The sequence below is a fragment of the Amaranthus tricolor genome, chromosome 15 (genome assembly GCF_026212465.1).
Source record: "Amaranthus tricolor cultivar Red isolate AtriRed21 chromosome 15, ASM2621246v1, whole genome shotgun sequence".
Lineage (NCBI taxonomy): Eukaryota > Viridiplantae > Streptophyta > Magnoliopsida > Caryophyllales > Amaranthaceae > Amaranthus > Amaranthus tricolor.
In genome coordinates this window covers 8,603,376-8,623,694 of record NC_080061.1, presented here as the reverse complement: position 1 = coordinate 8,623,694, position 20,319 = coordinate 8,603,376, and the positions used below count along the sequence as shown (strand labels likewise).

The window sequence follows — 20,319 nt, the reverse complement described above, 5'->3', positions numbered from 1 at the left end:
AGTTATTCTTTAGTATCATATAGCTCGGCTGACACAATTTGTTAATCTGATTTAAATTTCACCTGAAATAAGTGAGTTTGGATTGAGATTTTTAACCTAATTAATTAATTAAATTCAAAATTAACTTGTAAAACCATTTAATTGTATGAGTTATTTTGACTCAAGTCAATCAATATAGCTTGAACTTAATTCATTTAACATTATCCTATTTTTCATAGTAAATACAAAATAGATAACTCATATATAATAAATTGAATGTTCAAAATTGAAGCCTAAAGAATAAGACGTGGTCAATGTTAAAGCACAAATTCTTATGAGAGACCATTTGTAATTAGGCCGGCCCAAAAAGAAAAATGTAGAGTAAGTGTAGGCATTAAGCTTTAATAAGTTGGGCCTGACAGATGTCTCTCTAAGAGACGGCCTCTCAGGATATCGACTGATGTTAAAGACCTTGAATTGAAAACAATAAAACTCTAAACGAGTTAAGTGGGTTGAAATCAAGTTGATTTGATATGTTACAGATCAGGGATTGTGATTTTTGACCCATAAGACTAAACGGGGTTAGGTTCAGGTCCAGATTTTTTGACTAATTTATATATGAGTTGAATACGAACCCGACCCGAGCTGATGTGTTTGACAAGCCTAGTATCATACATTCTTCTCAATTTGTATATTTCAAAACTATTGACTTTATAGGAGACAATACGGATTTTAGTAAACAATGAACTTTATAAGTGAATAATTTTGAAAAGTATTTTATGAGTACAATTTTTTTTCAAAATAATATGATTTATGATTAAGGTTGCACAAAATTATACTCTCTTTATCCTCTTTGATTTGCATTAAAAGAAAATTGGGTTTTTTTAAAAAGTTGGTAATAAATGAAAAGAGAAAATTAATTGTGTGGATGAAATTAAAAGAAAATTAAAATGAATATTTTGAACATTGTCTAAGGTGTTGAAAAGAAAAAAATAATGAAAAAGGGTACGTAAATTAAGTTAATACACTCTCATTGCGATAACATCAACTCACTAAAAATTGCTAAAATATACATACAACTTTCAAATTTTGTTTATTGCTTTTAATTGATAGCATTTGCAAGACTATTTTGTCAAACAAAGAACACCAAATTAAAGTCTAAAATTAGTTTTTCATCCCATAAATTAATTTAAAAATAATTTTGCACACCATAAGATGATATTAAGCTTAAAAAAAAAATTAAAAACTAAAGTTTTCTTTATTTAGCTTCAACCAAGTTGCTATAAAAATGTTAACAAAAGTATTGATTAAGGGTGACAAATAGATTATGATTAATGAGGAATAATTTATGCACTAAACTAAGCTTTAATTTTAAAATTGTTATGATATGTAGATTTGGTTAGCCTAACTAGTGATTAAAAAGTATTAAAATACAACTACGTATAAGACCTTCCTACACTAAACTAATAATTGAATGCCATGTGTTTTGTCCCTTGCTATGTTCTCATGCTGCATATTAGGAAACAGGGCCCCTATCCTTCTTTGCTTTGGCTTCTCAGGATTTCTAAAGACATGTTAATAATAATTGGTATTATTCCCTGATTGGGAAATTAAATGACCACACCAAATAATATTAAATGACACTCAATATAACTTTGCCTTAAAACACATGTTTATGATGAAATAGGCACAAGGATACAATAGTCATGATAATAGTTCTTATTATTAGAACAACTAACTAATTCTAAGAGAGTTTGTTATAAATAGTTTTCTAATAATTTTTGGGCTCTAGTATAAGTAAAATTTCGGTTTTTTTTTTCTCTTATTATGCATCATATAGTTTTTTTTTCATCATAATTAATGTCAAATAAATCTACAAATTTAAGATCGTGTAATGATAAAGTATTTATGCACAAACTATTTTTTAATAACAAGGGTTAACTCAATTTGAGCCCCTTTATAAGTTAGACCCTAAACGGTTGCACCTCAAAACTACCCTCAGAAACGACCCTTAAAATAACAACCTTATAACAAACTCCTAATTATTTGCCTAGCTACAATATATACACTAGAAGATGTGCAGTCCACATGATGTTATGTGGCATATGTATAAAAGAATATCGACCACCTCTTGTGTAGTAGTTATGAGCGTTTAAGAAGTCCTTCGAACCTTTTTCCTAATATAATGCCAAAACAACTTTAATGTGTTTTGTTATGTTATGAAATACTGAATTTTTTGCAATATGTAAGGTCGATTGATTATAACAAAATCGAGTTACTGGTTTTAATTTAGATACTTCTAATTCTTAAAGTAGCTTGGTAACCCAAACCAAATTAATTCTCTCTCCATCACTAATTAGTTGCTACACAGGTTTTTATTTTTTTAAAAAATTTTTTTGGGTTATATCAAAAGTAATTTATACATAAGTGTAAATGCATCAAAGTATGGTTGTATTTACATTATTAGATCAGGTTTTAAGGTTCAATAATAAAAAGTTTGCTATAGAAGAAAATATTAGCACTAATACGAAACATAACAACTACAATAATAAAGCTCTAATCCCAAAATATTGTATCGACTACGTAAATTAATATATTAGTTATAGTTGTTGTCCACGTGATTCTTGTCTTCATTTCATTCTGATTTTCTACCATCTCTACTAATAAGTCTAAATTCTGATATCATTTTCCACTTACACTCTCCAAGTCATCTTTAAGTCTTTCTCACCCTCTTTCTAAGTCCCACAAGCTTCAACTTAATGCCTTATCAATTTGCTAATACCTCGTCTTTGTAAATGCTAAAACCATCTTAATCAGTTCTTTTTTATTTTGTTCTTAACATTTGCGAATCCTATACTCTTTCATATATCTTCGTTTTGAATTTCATCTCTCAAAGTATGTCCACTTATTGATCAATGAAGAATCGAACAATAGAAGTTTAAGATTTTGTAATTACTGTTCTATATATTCAATACGTAATCATCCTTTAATATATATATATATATATGAATACTAGCCATTAAATAAGGAAACTAAATAAACTAAATATTTTATACATTAAATAAGGAAAACTGAATAAGAGAAGAATAATCTATGCAGATATTCACTTTCCTACAATCAACACATTCACAATTATAATATTGTCATCTTTCTTTGTGATCCTTCTTTTCTAAACCCAACAATACTTGTATCGTTGATTTAGTGACCATTGAATAAAGTTTTATTAATTAAGTTGGTTGTCACAATCTGATCGTTCACCCTCTTTTTTATTCGACCTTTGAACTAGCAATCAATGACAGACACTTATAGGCAAAATTAAATATATAAATGTAGCCATTAATTTTGGACGGAAGTTTGATTTTTTTTTTTCTAATAATAATGACAATTAACTATTAGTTATCAAAAGATACATGTATTAGAGATACATTAATACGAATTTAACGAGATTTCATATATATATATATATATATATATATATATATATATATATATATATATATATATATATATATATATATATATATATATATATATATATATGTCTTTAAAATCATAATCAAATTTCTCTATCAAAATGAATATTCAAAACGGGAAGAATAGGAAACGGAGGAAGTAGTAAGTTTATAACACTGATTATAATGCAATGATATCAATCCTTGATGTATGTGCTGGAACATGACCCTTAGTACCAAGACCCTAAAAGAGGAGAAACTCCAATCATCACCATGAACAAAAGACGGGACGAAATAACCAGGACCTCTTCAGAGGTCCCAGCTCCCTGGGAAAAATGACTTAGCCTCAAACTCACTCCTCAACCAGATTCAAGACGATAGGACTCACAGAAGCAGCAGGATCATATCAAAAGGACCATGACAGAGAAATAAGAACAAAAATACCTGCATGATGGTTAACCCTACAGAATGATAGCAACGGAAACGTTGACGTGGCAGGAGGCAACTGCAGTTTTGCGCAAAAAAGCTGTCAACACTTGTATAAGGCAAGGCACTACACCTACCTCGTACCCTACCCATATAAGTGTACTAAAAGACAAGGAGGGGAGACCATGATGTAAGGATCAGCAAACCACCAAGCGCCACATCGGCTTAAAAAATATTCTATTTCTCTTCACACTGACCTAGAGAAAGATTCCATTAAGGTAAAACCATTAGGGTTTTGGGAAACCTTTTCCAAGGCCCACACTATAAATATATGATGTCATGCATCACCAAAGGTACGATAACTTTTGACACTGAAACCTAAAAATTATTCTCTCATGAAAGATAGCTTAAACTCCTTACAAGCTTTATCAGCAATCCTTGGATAACCATTACTAACTTAATCATCGGAGGAGGACCCCTCTCCGACCCTCGTTTGCTACCTTGTGTAGGAATACGGAGTGAAACAGCCGGAAAAGCAACTCAGTCCTCCCCAATAGTTCATATTCATTGTGAACCTTAAAAGACATTCTCTTCAACCTTGCTGAGAGTGTTGATTGTTCTCCTCACAGTCGGAACAATTTGGCGCTAGAAGGAGGGTAGAGAGTTCTTTCTAGCTACATTTCACCTAACTTCCAAACAAACCACAAACTTCACCCAAAAATGAACAACCAAAAACAAAGCCTACGATCCAACGTCAGGCGAGCGCCGACAAATTGAAGTTTGGAGACCCTCGAACCCTCAGCAAAATCAAGAACCTCGTTATATCAGTGACCCAAACCTTCACTATGAACAAGACTGGAATCCTATTCCCACCCATAACCCCCTTGCTGTTATGGGTGCACAAGAACTAGAAGATGACAAAGTAACACCCTTTGTGGTGAAAGCACCTCTTCTAGCAAGACCAGAGTTCACTACTCCTTCCAGTAGAGGATTGGCATAAGAGGAAATGACAACTCTTGGACATGGCCTCACACAAGCTATCATTGCTGCTCGAAGCAACCCAATAGTAACTCCTCCACCTAAACACAATGTATTGAGTAACCCAATTCCTTATCCTCCTTACGAGGAGGATAAGGCAGAAAAATGACCCTGTGCCACTGAACATGGAGGAGCAAGGCACAGAACCTGTAGCGTAAAAGATAGACTGGGACTTAGAATTGTCCCTGCAAAACAGAGATTAAGTTCTCGACAACATATTACTAATTCTCAGGCTCAGAACAAGAGCTAGACAAAAATTAGCTCTGTCCCCAAACAAGAAGCGCAGAGCAGCCTGAAAAGCTATGTATCTGTAGAGTCCGCTGCATCTTTAGGACAAAAGAGAGGAATACATTGCAGACTAGGACCCAAGGGCTCTAACGTCAGAGAAAGGTTAGGTTTAAGGAAAGAAATAGTCAAAGAAGACCCTGAGCAAAGACTCAGGATTCCATGTCACACTAAATCCTCTTGGTCTGGAAGGCATAAGAGTAAGGAAGGAAAAGAAACCATCAGGCATCGACAGAGGCAGTCTGACGTCTTTTTAGACGAGACAGAACCTGCCACAGACCAGATCAGGCCAAGAAAGGCCAATAAAGAAAAGACAACCTACCTGAGAAAGGAAGAACCATAGACAGAGTTGAACAAGCTGGGGAAAAGTCAGAAAGCAGCGACATCCTTTTTAGCCCAAAAAATCAGAATACCTAGCACCTCACCATTTTGCCCTGAAATTGAGAGTGTTCCAGTGGACCGGGTAAAACTACATGGATATGTGAGATATGATGGAAGCATAGATCCCACAGAGCACCTCAACGCCTATCAGGGACACATGTCCCTAGGAGCTCACAGTGACGCTTCGTGGTGCAAGAATTTCACTCTGACCATGATAGGGCTGGCTCAGACTTGGTTTCAGTGCCTCCCTAGGGGTTCTGTCAATAGTTTTGATGATCTGGCAGCAAGGTTCATGAGTCAATATGCACCATTCGTGAGACGACCAAAGCAGTCCATCGAAATGATGAAATGTAGACAGAGGAAAAAAGAATCACTCAACGAGTACATTGCGCGATTCAACACCGAATGCTTAACAATCACTAAGCTTGAAAATTCCATCATTCTCCTGGCCTTTAGGTCAAGATTGAATGATGAAAGATCTAACAGCAGGAGATTCAAAGAAGATGATGGTTGGATAAACATTCACAACATGGATGATGTAAGAGAAAGGGCTGAAAGATTCACAGCCTCAGAGAATTTTAGACATATTGCTACTGGTCTCAGAGGAGAAAGACACGAGAAAAGAAACCACAGCAACCACAACAACAACAATCATAGCAACAACAGGGAGTCCCACCCTGGTCGCCCTTAGAACGATCAGGATAGGAGGAACAAGGCAAAAGGACCTGATATAGGAAGAAATCACAGAGATAAGACTAGGAGACCTGTACTCCGTACCTTTGCCCAGTTCACACCCCTAAACGTCCCTAGGGCACAAAATTTCCACCTCTACCAGAATTCCAAATTGTGGGAAAGACCCCCTTCATCCTGCAGGTTAGGAAACAACATGAATCAGTTCTGTGACTTTCATGGAAGTCCAAGACATTCCACAGAATCCTGCAGGACCCTGAAAAACAACCTGGAAGACCTGATCCAGAGTGGTTACTTCAAAAATTATGTAAAGGAACGATGAACAGAAAAACAAGGCAAAAGCTGAGAATAAAAGAAATCCAGGCCCAAGCCAAGACGTAGGCGAAGCTAAGAGGCAAAAGAAAGCACATATATTCGTGATCTTCGAAAAATCCGGGGGCATAATTGATGGAGAGGCACATTCGAGAGCTATCACTCAACCTACAGCCAGAATTTTCGAAGTTCACGAGGAAACTAAAATACCAGAATGCCCTGATATGACTTTTACTAGAGAAGATTTACTAGGGAAGATTGTAAGGGAATCTCTTTCCCTCACTCTGATCCCCTGGTCATGGTAGTAGAAATTATAGAACAACCAGTCTACGGAGTCCTGATAGACACAGAAGCAGAGGTGAACGTGACATATAAGAGCTGTTGGGACAAAATGGATGTTGAAGGCCAACATTTGGTGAGAGCAACAATTCTCATAGTTGGTTTCTCAAGAGTCAATGGGATCTGAAGGGAAGGTCACCCTGCTTGTAACCATCCAAGACAAAAAAGGAGTCGTTATTACCTGCCCACAGGAGTTTTACATCATTGATGCCCCAACAAATTATAATTGCATCTTGGGCAGAAACTTCTTGGGGGACATAACATGTATCCCTTCATCCTTCCATCAAACATTCCTATTTTTAGGAGAAAATGGAAAAGTAGGCGGAGTTAAAGGTTGTCAGTAGATGGCCAGGACATGCAACATGATAAAAGCGGTCAGAACCCACAAGCAAAGACCCAGACAAGAAGAAGAAGGAAAGGAGGAAAGGAATAAGAGAATGTGTATAGAAAAAGCAACAAGAGATTTAGAGATAATCCTAACTTTTAGGGAAAGGGGAACAGTTGAAGTAGACCCTAGGCCCTCTCATAATAATGAATCAGGAAACAAAATACCTTCCAGGACCCTCGCGCCTGAGGAGACAGAATTAGAAGAGATACCCCTCATCGAAGGGACAAATAAAACCATCAAAATCGGGAAAACCTTATCACTTGCAGTTAAAACCGAGCTAGCTCTATTGATGAAAGAAAATACCGACCTTTTCGCATGGTCTGCAGCAGATATGCCTGGTATTGACCCTACTACTATCACTCACAAGCTGAATGTGATTAAGGGGTCAAAGCCAGTGAAATAGAAGAAGAGAAACATCGCTCTTGAGAAGGAAAAAGCTGCCGAAGAAGAGGTCTAGAAACTTTTGGAAGCAGGGTTCATCGAGCCCTACCAATACCCTGAATGGCTAGCCAACGTTGTATTGGTGTCGAAGGCCACAGGAGGATGGAGGATGTCTATTGACTTTACCAACCTCAACAAGGCATGCCCCAAAGACTTTTACCCCTTGCCTAGAATCGATTGACTGGTAGATTCTACAGCAGGGCATGCATTACTCTGTTGTATGGGTGCCTTCTCAGGGAACCACCAAATATTTATGGACCCGTCTGATAAGGAGAAAATTGCATTCATTTGCTCAGCAGGAGTGTACAACTACAAGATGATGCCATTCGGCCTGAAAAATGCTGGTGCAACGTATCAGCACCTCATGGACCAAATCTTTGCTACTCAAAGGGGAAGAAATTTAGAGGTATAGGTGGATGATTCGTTTGTCAAGAGCAAGAAGGAAGAAGACCTCATTCCTGACCTTAGAGAAACTTTTGAGAACATGAGGAAGCACAACATGAGATTGAATCCTAAGAAATGTGTATTCGGAATTAGATCTGGGAAGTTCCTAAGATTCATGGTGTCTCAGAGAAGCATAGACGCGAACCCAGCTAAGGTACAAGCTGTTTTGGATTTGGCAGAACCAAAGTCTAAGAAGTATGTAATGATACTCACTGGAAGAATGGCGGCTCTCTCCAGGTTCATAGCCTAATCAGCAGAGAAGTCCTTGCCATTCATCAAAGTGCTTAGGGGAATCAAAGATTTCTTCCGGAAAGAAGAACAGAAGAAAGCCTTCCAAGACTTGAAGAACCACTTGCACAGCTTGCCGACCCTGGCAAGGCCTGTCATGGGAGAAACACTGTACATGTATGCTGCAGCCAATCAAACAACTGTAAGTGCTGCAATAGTCAGAGAAGAAGGAAACATAAAACAACCTATATACTTTGTAAGCATGATCCTGCTAGATGCTGAAACCCGATATTCCCTGATCGAGAAAACAACTTATACTGTTGTAGTGGCCACAAGGAATCTCAATCCTTACTTTGATGCCCACCAAGTGTTCGTGCTAACTGATCTACCATTAGAAAAATCCCTGGACAAGATCGAGAGGTCAAAGAGGCTAGCCAAATGGGCCATTGAGTTGAATGGATACGGGATAAAATATCAGGCAAAAACTGCTATCAAGGGACACACCTTTGCAAATATCTTTGTAGAATGCACCCACAGCCCTGAACTGAAAAAAGATGGTCCAGTTTGGCAGCTGCTCACAGACAGTTCTTCAAGGAAAGTGGGAACTGGAGCTGGAGCTGGAGCTGTTCTGATCTCTTTAGAAGGAAAGACCATAGAGTACGCTCTTAAATTTCAGTTTAGAGCTACGAACAACGAAGCTGAGTATGAAGCAGCAATTGCAGTCCTGCAACTCTACAGAGCCTTAGAGGCCAAGCATGTCAGACTGAGAATGGATTCACAGTTAGTAGTTAATCAGATCCTAGGAGAATACGAGGCCAGAGAGCCTTCAATGCAGAAATACCTGAAAAAAATCAAAAGCCTAATTGTGCTCTTTGAAGGCTTTGAAGTGGAAAGACTCCCCAGGTTACAAAATGAACAGGCTGATGTGCTTTCTAAGTTAGGAAGTGCCAGGCAGCACGAGATGAAAATATCAGTTCTTGTAGAGGTGAAATCCCAGAGTGCAATTCATGAAGATGCCACTTCGGTCTTCGCCATTAACAGACAGAGTCTCCCCTCATGGATGGAAGAGATGCTGAAGTACAAGGAATAAGGTGAACTGCCAGAAAACCCCAACAGAGCCAAAAAGATCAAAAACCTGGCACCACAGTTCGCAGTCATCAATAATGAACTGTACAAAGTGGCCAAGAATTTCAATAAATAAATCATAAATAATATAATATTTCATACTAATAAACTCGTACCTTATACAAATTTCTATACTAATATACTACTATTACTAACTTTATATCTAACATATCAATAATGTTTATGATCCTAATATATTTTTTACTAACTTAATTTTAACATTCAAATATTTATAGTAATTAAATTCTAAGACTAATTTTATTTTAATATAAACAACGGTATTATAGTGTGCTTCATCATATCATATTGTTAATGCTAGTAGTAGTAGACCAATAGTCGCTCTCTCAAAGCCGTTCTTAAAGAAGAATATTGTCATAATCACGCATAATCCATATCGTAAAATAATATGATGTACTTTACAATTACTCTACTAAGTTTGAAATTTGACATAGTAGATGGCTTTGGTTAACCGATTACAACTAAATCAAACTTTTAATTTATTTGTTGATTTACTTTCAAATTTTAATTGGAAGTTATTCGTGGACTAAAATATGAGGTAGCTGTTGGGATAATTGTTAGAACCTTGGAGTGTAAATTAATACTTTTGTTGTTTTTTTTGTTTGTTTATTTTACTTTTTGTATGTATTTTAAAGTAAATTTTGAGTTTCAAAAATAGCATCATAAAAATGGTAAAAATTATATATTAAAAAATTTACGTCAAGACAAATCTAACAAGATTCCTCATGAATATATTATTTTATCTTCAATGTATACTTAAAAACTTCAAATTAAATTTCTTTCTCTTAAAGTGAAAAAAAGTTAAATTGGACAAACAAAAGAAAACAGAGGGAGCATTATTATTTGGTAAAAGTAGAAGTTACTGTAACTATTGAAATTTAGTTTTTTGAGTTCAAAAATTGAAAAAAATTCTTAAACAAATCAAGTTTGATATGAACACTACAAGTTATAACATTTTGAAAATATCTAACTGCACCACTAAACACTAGTGAAATCACTAATTTGCTAAACAATTATACTTTTTCTTAAATTATATTTTCGTCCAATTAAACTACTAATAACTATTTAAACTGCTACACAAAATATACTCTTATTTTGTTATAGGGTAGTTTGAAAGAAAGGTAGGCTAAATAAGAATCAATCCCGAGACGTTACTTGAAAAAATAATACTTATTCTTTAACCAAGACGAAACCCGATTCACATTTCTGAAAATAAAGTAGTGAACATGTGAACAAAAATATGATATTAAATCAAAATACCAACATTTAACAATATTTAAAAAGTACAAAGACATAACTGTGCAAGACTTTTAGCGTATCCGTATACCAAAATCCACATTCATTTTCATACAATATACAAATTAAATTAATATAAGAACCATAAAATAGATGAAATGATTCTAGTCAAATTAAGAAAGAAAAGTTAAAGTATAGGATATATATAGCTAGCTGTAAGTTTGAAACAATGTACCCAAACAAGAGTTGCGTTACAATTCACGTTTCTTTCTTCTCCCATAAAATCTGTATTTATATGCCTTTTATTCTCCTATAATTCTTCTTTTTTCCTTAATACCTTTCCTATTTTCACATAAAATACACTTTTTGCTTCATTTTTTTTTATTTTTTTTATATTTTTAACTTTCTGCCCATTGATTCTTAGGCTTTTTTCAGCCAATTGAAATCAAAATCATTATTATTTGCTTCATTTTTACTGTACGTTTATGTCAAGTTATATTTTGGTATGGAAATAGAAAGTTATTCAACAAATAATATGGTTGAAGAACAGATGGAATTACCACCAGGATTCAGATTTCATCCTACGGATGAAGAGTTGATAACCCATTACTTATCTGAAAAAGTTCTTGATACCAACTTCAACACCATTGTCATTGGAGAAGCTGATTTGAATACAACTGAGCCTTGGGATTTGCCAAGTTAGTACTTTGTGTTAATTAGAGGATATAGCATATTTCGGGCTTCAACCATATGTTAAAGGAACCAACTCAACCAAAAACTTAAGCAGATGACTAAGGCCTCAGCATATGTTATATCCTTTAACACGTCTCCTCACACGAGAGTCTTTTGGGTTAGAAGTGTGGATGCATCACAAACCCTCCTTGTATTTGGCGCTAAATATTCCATTTTAAATGATATTCAAACTTGTGAGCTCTTATCAAGTTGGCTTTAATACCATATTAAGGAACCAACTCAATCAAAAGTTTAAACTGATGGTTGCAGCCCCATTGATATGTTAATGCTCTAATACCATCAGCTTAAGTTTTTTAGTTGAGTTGGTTCAGTGACATGGAATCAGAAGCTAATGTGATAAGAGGTTACAGATTCAAATATTCACCACCGCACCTCTCATTTAAAGTGGAATATTTAGCGCTTATTATAAGAAGGTCTATGTTGCATCTACATTGGGAGTGTGTTAGAATATATAACATATTTTGAAATCTCAACTATTAGCTCAAGCTTTTGAATGAATTGATTATCCAATCTTCCATATATTTTCTATAAATTTTATTCATATTTTTTAAATTTTAAGCTATAAAACAAGTAATTAATCAAAATCAAAACTAATATTGAAGTCCTCAAGAACTTATTTTTATATTTGTAAACCAAGATATGTAAAGTGATGAATTGAGCAATAATAACGCTTTTGTTTATAACTTGATGCAGAGCAAGCAAAAATGGGGGAAAAAGAATGGTATTTTTTTGTTGTTAGAGATAGAAAGTATCCAACTGGGCTAAGAACAAACCGGGCAACCGAGGCAGGTTATTGGAAGGCAACTGGGAAAGATAAGGAGATATATAGGGAAAAAAACCTTATTGGGATGAAAAAAACCCTGGTTTTTTATACAGGACGAGCTCCTAAGGGTGAAAAGACCAACTGGGTTATGCATGAATATAGATTAGAAGGCAAATATTCTAAGTATAAAGACTCTAAGGTACTCCTAAAATCCATCAATTTCTCTGTTTTTGATTCTCTCTGTCTTCATTCTTCTACTTATGTTTTCCAAAGTTTAGACTTTTGACATTGTGTGTATTCAGTTAAACGAACTCAATCAAAAGCTGAAGTTTGATAGTAAATTTTCTAGGATATGTTATATATTCTATTACACCCTTTCATACTAGAGTTATTTTTGGCCAGAAGAGTAGATTTAGAGGTATACACGCGAGTGTTAGGTCTAAATTCAAGAATAATATGTCAGGTTGAATTAATGTCAGTTTTTATGGATACTTGAATATCATATCAATCTAATTTAATTTTATAAACGATTTATTTCGGTTTGAGTCGAGTCATACTCGGTTATGTTTAATCAGTTTTTATCGACAACTCTTAAGTGAATGTAGCATTGATACTCATATTTGATGGCATGCTAATACTTCTAATAACTTTTAGTTAATAATTGAAGCCTAAAAATATGTTATATGTAGTTGTACACTATCATGTTCATATGTTTGTCTAAGAGGTTTATCATGATTTAGTTACAATTTTTTGGAGTATTCTAAAACAAGAAGTCACGTCGACTGTCAAGTATTTAACACGAATACTTAAATGCTTTCTTTCCATATTAACACAACAATCTAACATTATTATAATGTTGCTTGCACAAAAAATAACAGAATGATTGGGTAATTTCACGCGTATTCAACAAGAATTCAGCTGCAGAAACACTAAATACAGCATCACAAACAGTAAGCCTAGATGAACTACAACCAACTTTCTTGCCTCCATTAATGGATTCTTCTCCTTACAGCAATACAAGTGAGACCACCATAGCCGCCACCGCGACCTCGTCTCACGTGAACTGCATCTCCAGCACGTGCTTGTTGGATGATAATAAGGTTAGAAAACCAGCCAAACAAGAACAAGAAAGTCATGTTAATGGCATGGTTAACAACATTTCTAGTGGTGTCCCCACTACACCTTTTTCTCCTCTATTATTTGGGTGTGATTGTTCTCAGTTTACTGATTCATTTCTAACACAAGATCAATCCATGTTGAAGCTTCTTCTTGAAGGGAAGATGATCAATAACTCTGGATTTGAGGGTATGGTTGATGAATCTTCTGGCTTTTTGAATCAGGAAATTATTAGTCATGATTCATTTTGGGATTATTAATCGATGATCATATTATTTCACATAAATATAAAAAGAAAAATCTATGTGAATAGATCAAGTTAAAGTAATATATTTAGTGATCATAATGTAGATTATATTTGCTTATAATTGTATTTTATGTGTATATAGGAGAAATATTTGTGTTAAATTTTTAATCTTGTTCTAGTTTTTTGTGTTAGTGTGTCACTACTCTTATATTCTAACTATAGAGATAAAAATCAGAAATATACATTTTACTTTTATTTTTTAGCCAATTTTAAATTGGTGTTTGTTTGTTTGTATATCACTCCTCTTCAAATATATGAATTACATAGGAGAAAAGTTAGGATAAAAGTTTTACTTTCTTCCTTGGGAAATTTCACGTTGGCATTCGATGGTCTTAGATATTTCATGTAGTAACCAAATTTTTTTAAAAATTCATACAGTAACTCTGAGGTTTGTCAAAATGTTCCACCGTGACCTTTTTGCACCAAAACCATTAACAAATGTTAAAGTTGAAGCTTGAAGGTTGTTATAGCCCTTTTTATTCGACTATTTTATTACAAATTTCATTAGCTTTCAACATTTTCTCCCAAATCCTAAACCCTAACTGTACCTTTTTTCATCCAAACTACATTTTTCCCCCCAAATTCAAGCCCTACTTTTTTTCAATTCTTCATCTACTATAAAATTAAGATTTCATTGTGCTTAAAATGAATCTTTGTCGAAATACTTCTTCAAATTCGCTTGAAAGCAATAATAAAGTGGTTTGGATCAGAACAAAGAAATGTAATTGCTTCAAGTAAAGTTGAGTGTAAGTAAGTTTAGATTCTCCTTGGGGGAAAAAATTAATTTCTTTGCTCTAATCCAAACCACTTTATTGTTGCTTCCAAGCGAATTTGAAGAAGTATTTCGAAAAAAATTCATTCTAAGCACAATGGAATCTTAATTTTATAGTAGATGAAGAATTGAAAAAAAGTAGGGTTTGAATTTGAGGGGAAAAATGCAATTTGGATGAAAGAAAGTAGAGTTAGGGTTTATGATTTGGGGAAAAATGTTGAAAGTTGATAAAATTTGTAATAGATAGTCGAATAAAAAAGAATACAGCAATCTTCAAGCTTCGACTTTAACGTTTGCTAACGCTTTTGGTTCAAAAAAGTTGCGGTGGAACATTTTGGCAAACCTTAGCGTTACCGCGTGGACTTTTAAAAAGTTTTGGTTACTACGTGGAAAACCCAAACTCTCAGGGTTACCACGTGGAATTTCCCTTCTTCTATTTTAATGTATGATTTTTTTTTTCATATTTTTGGCTGTGGATTTGGGTCAGATCTAATTAGATTAATTTGGACCTGTTTTATTAATTTTTAGTGGATATATTCATATTTGTCGGATTTGATGGGTCTAGAGTCATAAACGGATATATATTAAATGGGTCTTTATTTAATTATTCATACTTGATATTTTTGCATTTTAAAGGTTTTATTAATAATAAAATGAATCTATAGATTGCATATAAGTGTAAATTAAGTCCAAATACATATGGAGACATGTTTAAAAAAAATGGAATTTTGATGTTGGGTCGTGTAGTAGGTCGAGTCTAAAATGGATTTGACGGGTATGGAATGAATTTAGCGAGTCTGAATCTTAAATAGCTCATAAAACAACGAATGAATCATCATCTACTAGATCCAGATCCAAACCCATTTATTTTTTTGACTTGGACCCAATCTACTAGATCTCAATAACTAGTCCTACTCTAAAAACAACGACAAATCTGAAACTGATTCTATAAAATTTTGAATTCATCATCAATTCTAAATTTTAAACACACGTTCAAAGTTGGTACATCAGTTAAAACAAAATAGCAGCTTTTTGTGGCATTTAGCAATCAAGGGATGAATGAATCAGTTAAAATGAGGACATGTTAGGCCACCAACCGGTGAGTTCATTACAAACTTTTGGAGTTCCATTACCATTTGAATTTTTGCTTTTTTCACGCAACTAAAACTATGACGCCGCAAATTCATTTTCTTAGCTCACGCTAAAATGTACGTTCACATTTAATTTGTCTCATTGGGTCGGCTTGTGTTAAAGTTTTTGATGTGTTAATTAAGTCCATCTTTAGTTTTAGTTTGGACATGTTGATACATTGAGGAAATGTTAGATAAATCACAAAATTATTGTAAGAGACGGTTTCTTCGAAAAACGCATTAAGTATGTGGGCTAAATAGCCCAATTAATACAAATTAAAGAGAAAATAAGAATGTGGGCTTATTGTTTTGATGTTGTCTTTTCGAAAGGCGGTTTCTCACAAGAGTAACTGTAGATATATTGCTCGGATTAATATATAAAGCTTAGAAGAAAAGTTGATTTCAAGTTGTATTTTGACTTTTGAATATAAAATATAGTTGAGTGAGTTTTATCTCCAAAGGTCTAAAACACCGACTCAATTTTAAGTGTATTGAAGGTTGTTCAGAACATGTCATGACGAGCCGGCTTTTTCTATGGCCACAAAAAGTCAATTTGACTTTAGATTCTATTGGTCTTTAATCCTTGTAAGTGTATTAAGATATATGTTATAATTATAGCTTAATCACACATGTAGATTAGGTATGCTACTATTTCCTAATCCCTCCATCTCTCTCTAATTGTAATCCTAATCTTTCTAACCCTCTCTTCTTCTCCAAACCAAAAACCACCATATATCTTCAAAACTTCAAAAAAGCAACATTTTCAACAAAAAAAGATCAAGGCTGGTGAAATTGTGGAATAGACTACATTAGATGAACCAAGTTAATTCGATTGTGATGCTTTATTATTGATTAACTTTTCATTGTTGTTAGTTCTTGAGTTGAGTTTTTGATCTTGTTTTTCTCAATTTAATTGAGGACTCTAACCATTGATCCAAAGGGTGCATTGATCCAACAATTAATGGTGTTTGGTATAGTTTTTGGATAGGTTAAATAGAAAAAAAAAGTTATTTAGAAATTACTTTTAAACATAAACCAAAACGCTACTCCAAAACTTAGCTTTTTTTTTTTTAAAGAAGATTAGCTTTTTCTTCTTGTATTGGATTGTAGTTTATATTTTTTCTAATAATCAGCCAACATCAAACAAGTAATTTTAATCAAACATCTTCATAACATCTGACTTAAAGAACTAGCTTAAATAACTAAATTAAACAATTAGCTTATCAGAAAATAGTTTCGACTGATCAGACCTGCTAACTACTCAAGTTAACAAACATTTTTATTCTTTTTTTCCTTTAACTTCTTTTCAGTCCTTTTATCAATTTAATTATTCGAGTCATCTAGTGTAAAAGCGAGCGACAATGATGTTTAGAGAATGAAGTACTTCCTCCGTTCTGATTGCTACATTACAATATTGATATTATTTATTGTTCGAGTTTATTTTATATATTATGGCTAATATGTAAGAAAAAATATAATCAAGTGATTTTTATTTAACTTTCATACTTTAAATTAGTGACATTGAATTTATATTTTTAATCTAATAATTATTGATTCTTATTTTAAGGTCCACTATAATGTGATTTAGTGACACTTTATTTAGTCTTTAGTAGCATATGTAATTGTTACTATAGTCTATAGTGGCATTTATGAGAAACGTCACTAGATCCTATGTCGCGAAAAGCTTTAGTATGATTTTTTATTATGCTACTAAAGGATTAATAAATGTCACTAAATCCAATATATATACTATTAGAAATTTGAAGTAGTGACAGTCAAATTAAATGTCGCTAAATATATCTCACTAAAAACAAATTATATTGTAGTGTATAATTTTTAAATATATATAATTTAATATATAAATAATTAAAATAACACTTTAAATTATCTAAGTATCATAGAACGGACGAAGTACTACACTAATACTCTTAATTCGTATCCTGCTCAGTGCTCATCTCACTCATCTTCAGTAAAGTAAAAGGATTATTACTGATTTGATGAGATTTGAAGAGATATGGAGAGGTCCCAGACTATATATATTTTTGATATAATGTTCATGTTGTCATTAAATTTTAAATATGTATTAAATTTTTTTTGTATAAAGTTTATTTTTCTTGTATAAAAAAGTATTGATTAAAAATATGGCGAGTCTCAATTTAATGGATGATAACATTAACATGAAATCAAAAAAAATTTAGATAAATTAGACAAATTAACTAAATCAAAAGATTAAAAAAAAAAAAAAAAAAAAAAAAAAAAAAAAAAAAAAAACTAAATCAAAATTGTTGGATTTGAGTTATAGTCAATTTGACCTACTCATTGGAGTTAAATTGGATCGACTCACTTTTAAGTAATGAGTTAAAATTCTTGACTTTGTAATACTGTACACTAGTTTTCCGTGGAAATTTAAATTAATTTCAAATTAGGTTTAAAATCCACAAGTATATACATAGCTAATGTCCTTGTAAGTTATGTCTAAAGTTATAAACCAATAAATACTTGTCACCTATAGTTATTTCAAATTGATAAATCACTGTTTTACCTAGCAAACCTCGTAATCAATTGGGTCTAGAGCGTGTATTGTGGATCAAAGTCTTAAATGGGTCTAGAGCCTGTAAGGCTGTAAGGGTATGAAGACCCTAAAATCAGACCCATATCTATTAAATCATTTTGGACTTGCACCCATTGGATCTTATAAAAATTGACCACAAACTCTAAAATAGAAAGAATGAAATAATTGAGATTATTTATCTACTTAATTCCAAATATAAGATTCGGAAAAACTTATGTCCCAAAATAAGCTTCCGTACGTCCAAGCCTAGCCTCGGGTAAGTCACTGTTAGTAACAGCGAATTAGGGGAAAAAAAAAATTTTAAAAGTTGAAAGTCGCTGTTACTAACAGCGACTATCAGGTTTTTTTTTTTTTTTTTTTTTAAAATTTAAAAACTAAACTAGCCGTTGTTAATTAGAGACTTGAAATTGAACTTGATTGGGTTCATTACAAGGATAAGAGGAAGATGGAATAAAGGGATTTTCGGTTTCTTGGGTAGGGAAGGGCGTATGAGAAGGGGCAGAAGAAGTTATATTCATGAATGCATATGTTTCCAAAACGTTCACTTCTTCGTTCCCTAGGGGTACCTCTTCTACATATAACTCTAAAGAAGGACTAGGGGTAGACCTTGAATACTCTCACATTGCATCTATAGCGTCCTCATCCTCAACCGGAAAAGCTAACAAATCTCCACTCAGATTGTATTTAAAACTTAAATTAACAGTACTTCTTGTAGTGTCAATGCCAATCCTAGAGCATATAAAATGTTTAAATTCATTCAAATCCATGTATGAGTTGCATGCAAACAGTTTACGTTTTCCGCCAACATACTTAACATTGTTACTAGTTGATTGAATTGAACCATTCCAAAAGCATACAACAGTCACACGAAATGAAGCCATTTCTACAACAACACATAAAAAATCAACATCACCATCACCATCAAGTTCATAAATATATGACCACTATACATTTTACATTCAACAACAAATTTTGGAACAAACTTTTAAAAATGAGGATCAATGTAAATAACAACTACATTTGACATAATCGTAGAGCTCAAGTGCAAATGCCCACTATACATGACATACAGTTTAAAATCACCACCAAATGAAAAAATTTATAATAAAAACGAACCTCAATTAGCTGTAGATCAAGAAGAATTACTTAATTGCAAGCTTGTCAACCTACATTAATGTGAAAATTGATTAAAACACAACAAACCCTAATTTTTCGAATATTGAAAAAAAACACAAAAAAATTTACCTTAGGTCGATCTAGGAGGACTACAATACTAATTACTGGTACAAACTTGAAATTTGATGACTTTAGTTGAAGGATTGAAGTTTCTTAAAAGGTTGGAATGAAGAAGGAGAAGTTTCGTAGGGATTGCAAACGAAATCCAAAAACGCGAAATGAACTGAGGAAGAAGATGTCTGGAAAAGTAATAACATGAAAGTCGCTGTTACTAACAGCAACTTAAGGAGTTGACTGGTCAACTCCTTAAGTCGCTGTTAGTAACAGCGACTTTCAACTTTTTAAATTTTTTTTTTCCCCTAATTCGCTGTTACTAACAGCGACGTACCCGAGGCTAGGCTTGGACGTACGGAAGCTTATTTTGGGACATAAGTTTTCCCGAATCTTATATTTGGAATTAAATAGATAAATAATCTCATTTATTTCAATCTTTCCTCTAAAATAAGGGGCGAATTTAAAAAATCAATAGTCTTAGAATCATACCCATTCTTATTCAATCACGGCAAACGAACAAGAAATATTTGCTTTATGGGCCTCTAGGCTTAGACGTTCCTCCAAACTTGGTATTATATACTAAAGAGTTTTAAAATTTATTTGAATGTTGTTGAATAAATATATTTTATAAGATAAAAGTTTTCAAAATAGATGCGATGATACATAATTTACACGATTTTTTAATTAAATTTAATTTTCACCCGACCTCAAAATTAATTTATAATTATGTGAAAATCAATGTGCACAAAAGACCTAATATTAAATCGATTTGAAACACCTAATTCGAAATTTATCTAATGACTAAAATGAACTCTAATAAGGTCACATAAAATCTTTTCCCTGAAAACAAATTGTCACCCTCAACAGGCCAAATAAGTTTTTCTTATCCTTGTT

The 20,319-nt window shown here is 33.3% G+C and overlaps 2 protein-coding genes across 2 annotated transcripts; both read left to right on the top strand.

Annotated features, from left to right (window-relative positions):
* The first annotated feature begins 5,718 nt into the window (after positions 1-5,718).
* Positions 5,719-6,252, top strand: LOC130800992 (uncharacterized). Its single transcript, XM_057664737.1, has one exon. The coding sequence runs from the start codon at positions 5,719-5,721 to the stop codon at positions 6,250-6,252; it is 534 nt and encodes a 177-aa protein (XP_057520720.1).
* Positions 6,253-11,095: 4,843 nt separating this feature from the next.
* On the top strand, positions 11,096-13,974 carry LOC130801890 (NAC domain-containing protein 92-like). The gene is made up of 3 exons (XM_057665828.1): positions 11,096-11,480; positions 12,229-12,497; positions 13,177-13,974. Exons 1-3 carry the CDS (start codon positions 11,288-11,290, stop codon positions 13,672-13,674), a joined length of 960 nt encoding a protein of 319 aa, XP_057521811.1. The 5' UTR covers positions 11,096-11,287; the 3' UTR covers positions 13,675-13,974.
* Positions 13,975-20,319: the final 6,345 nt, after the last annotated feature.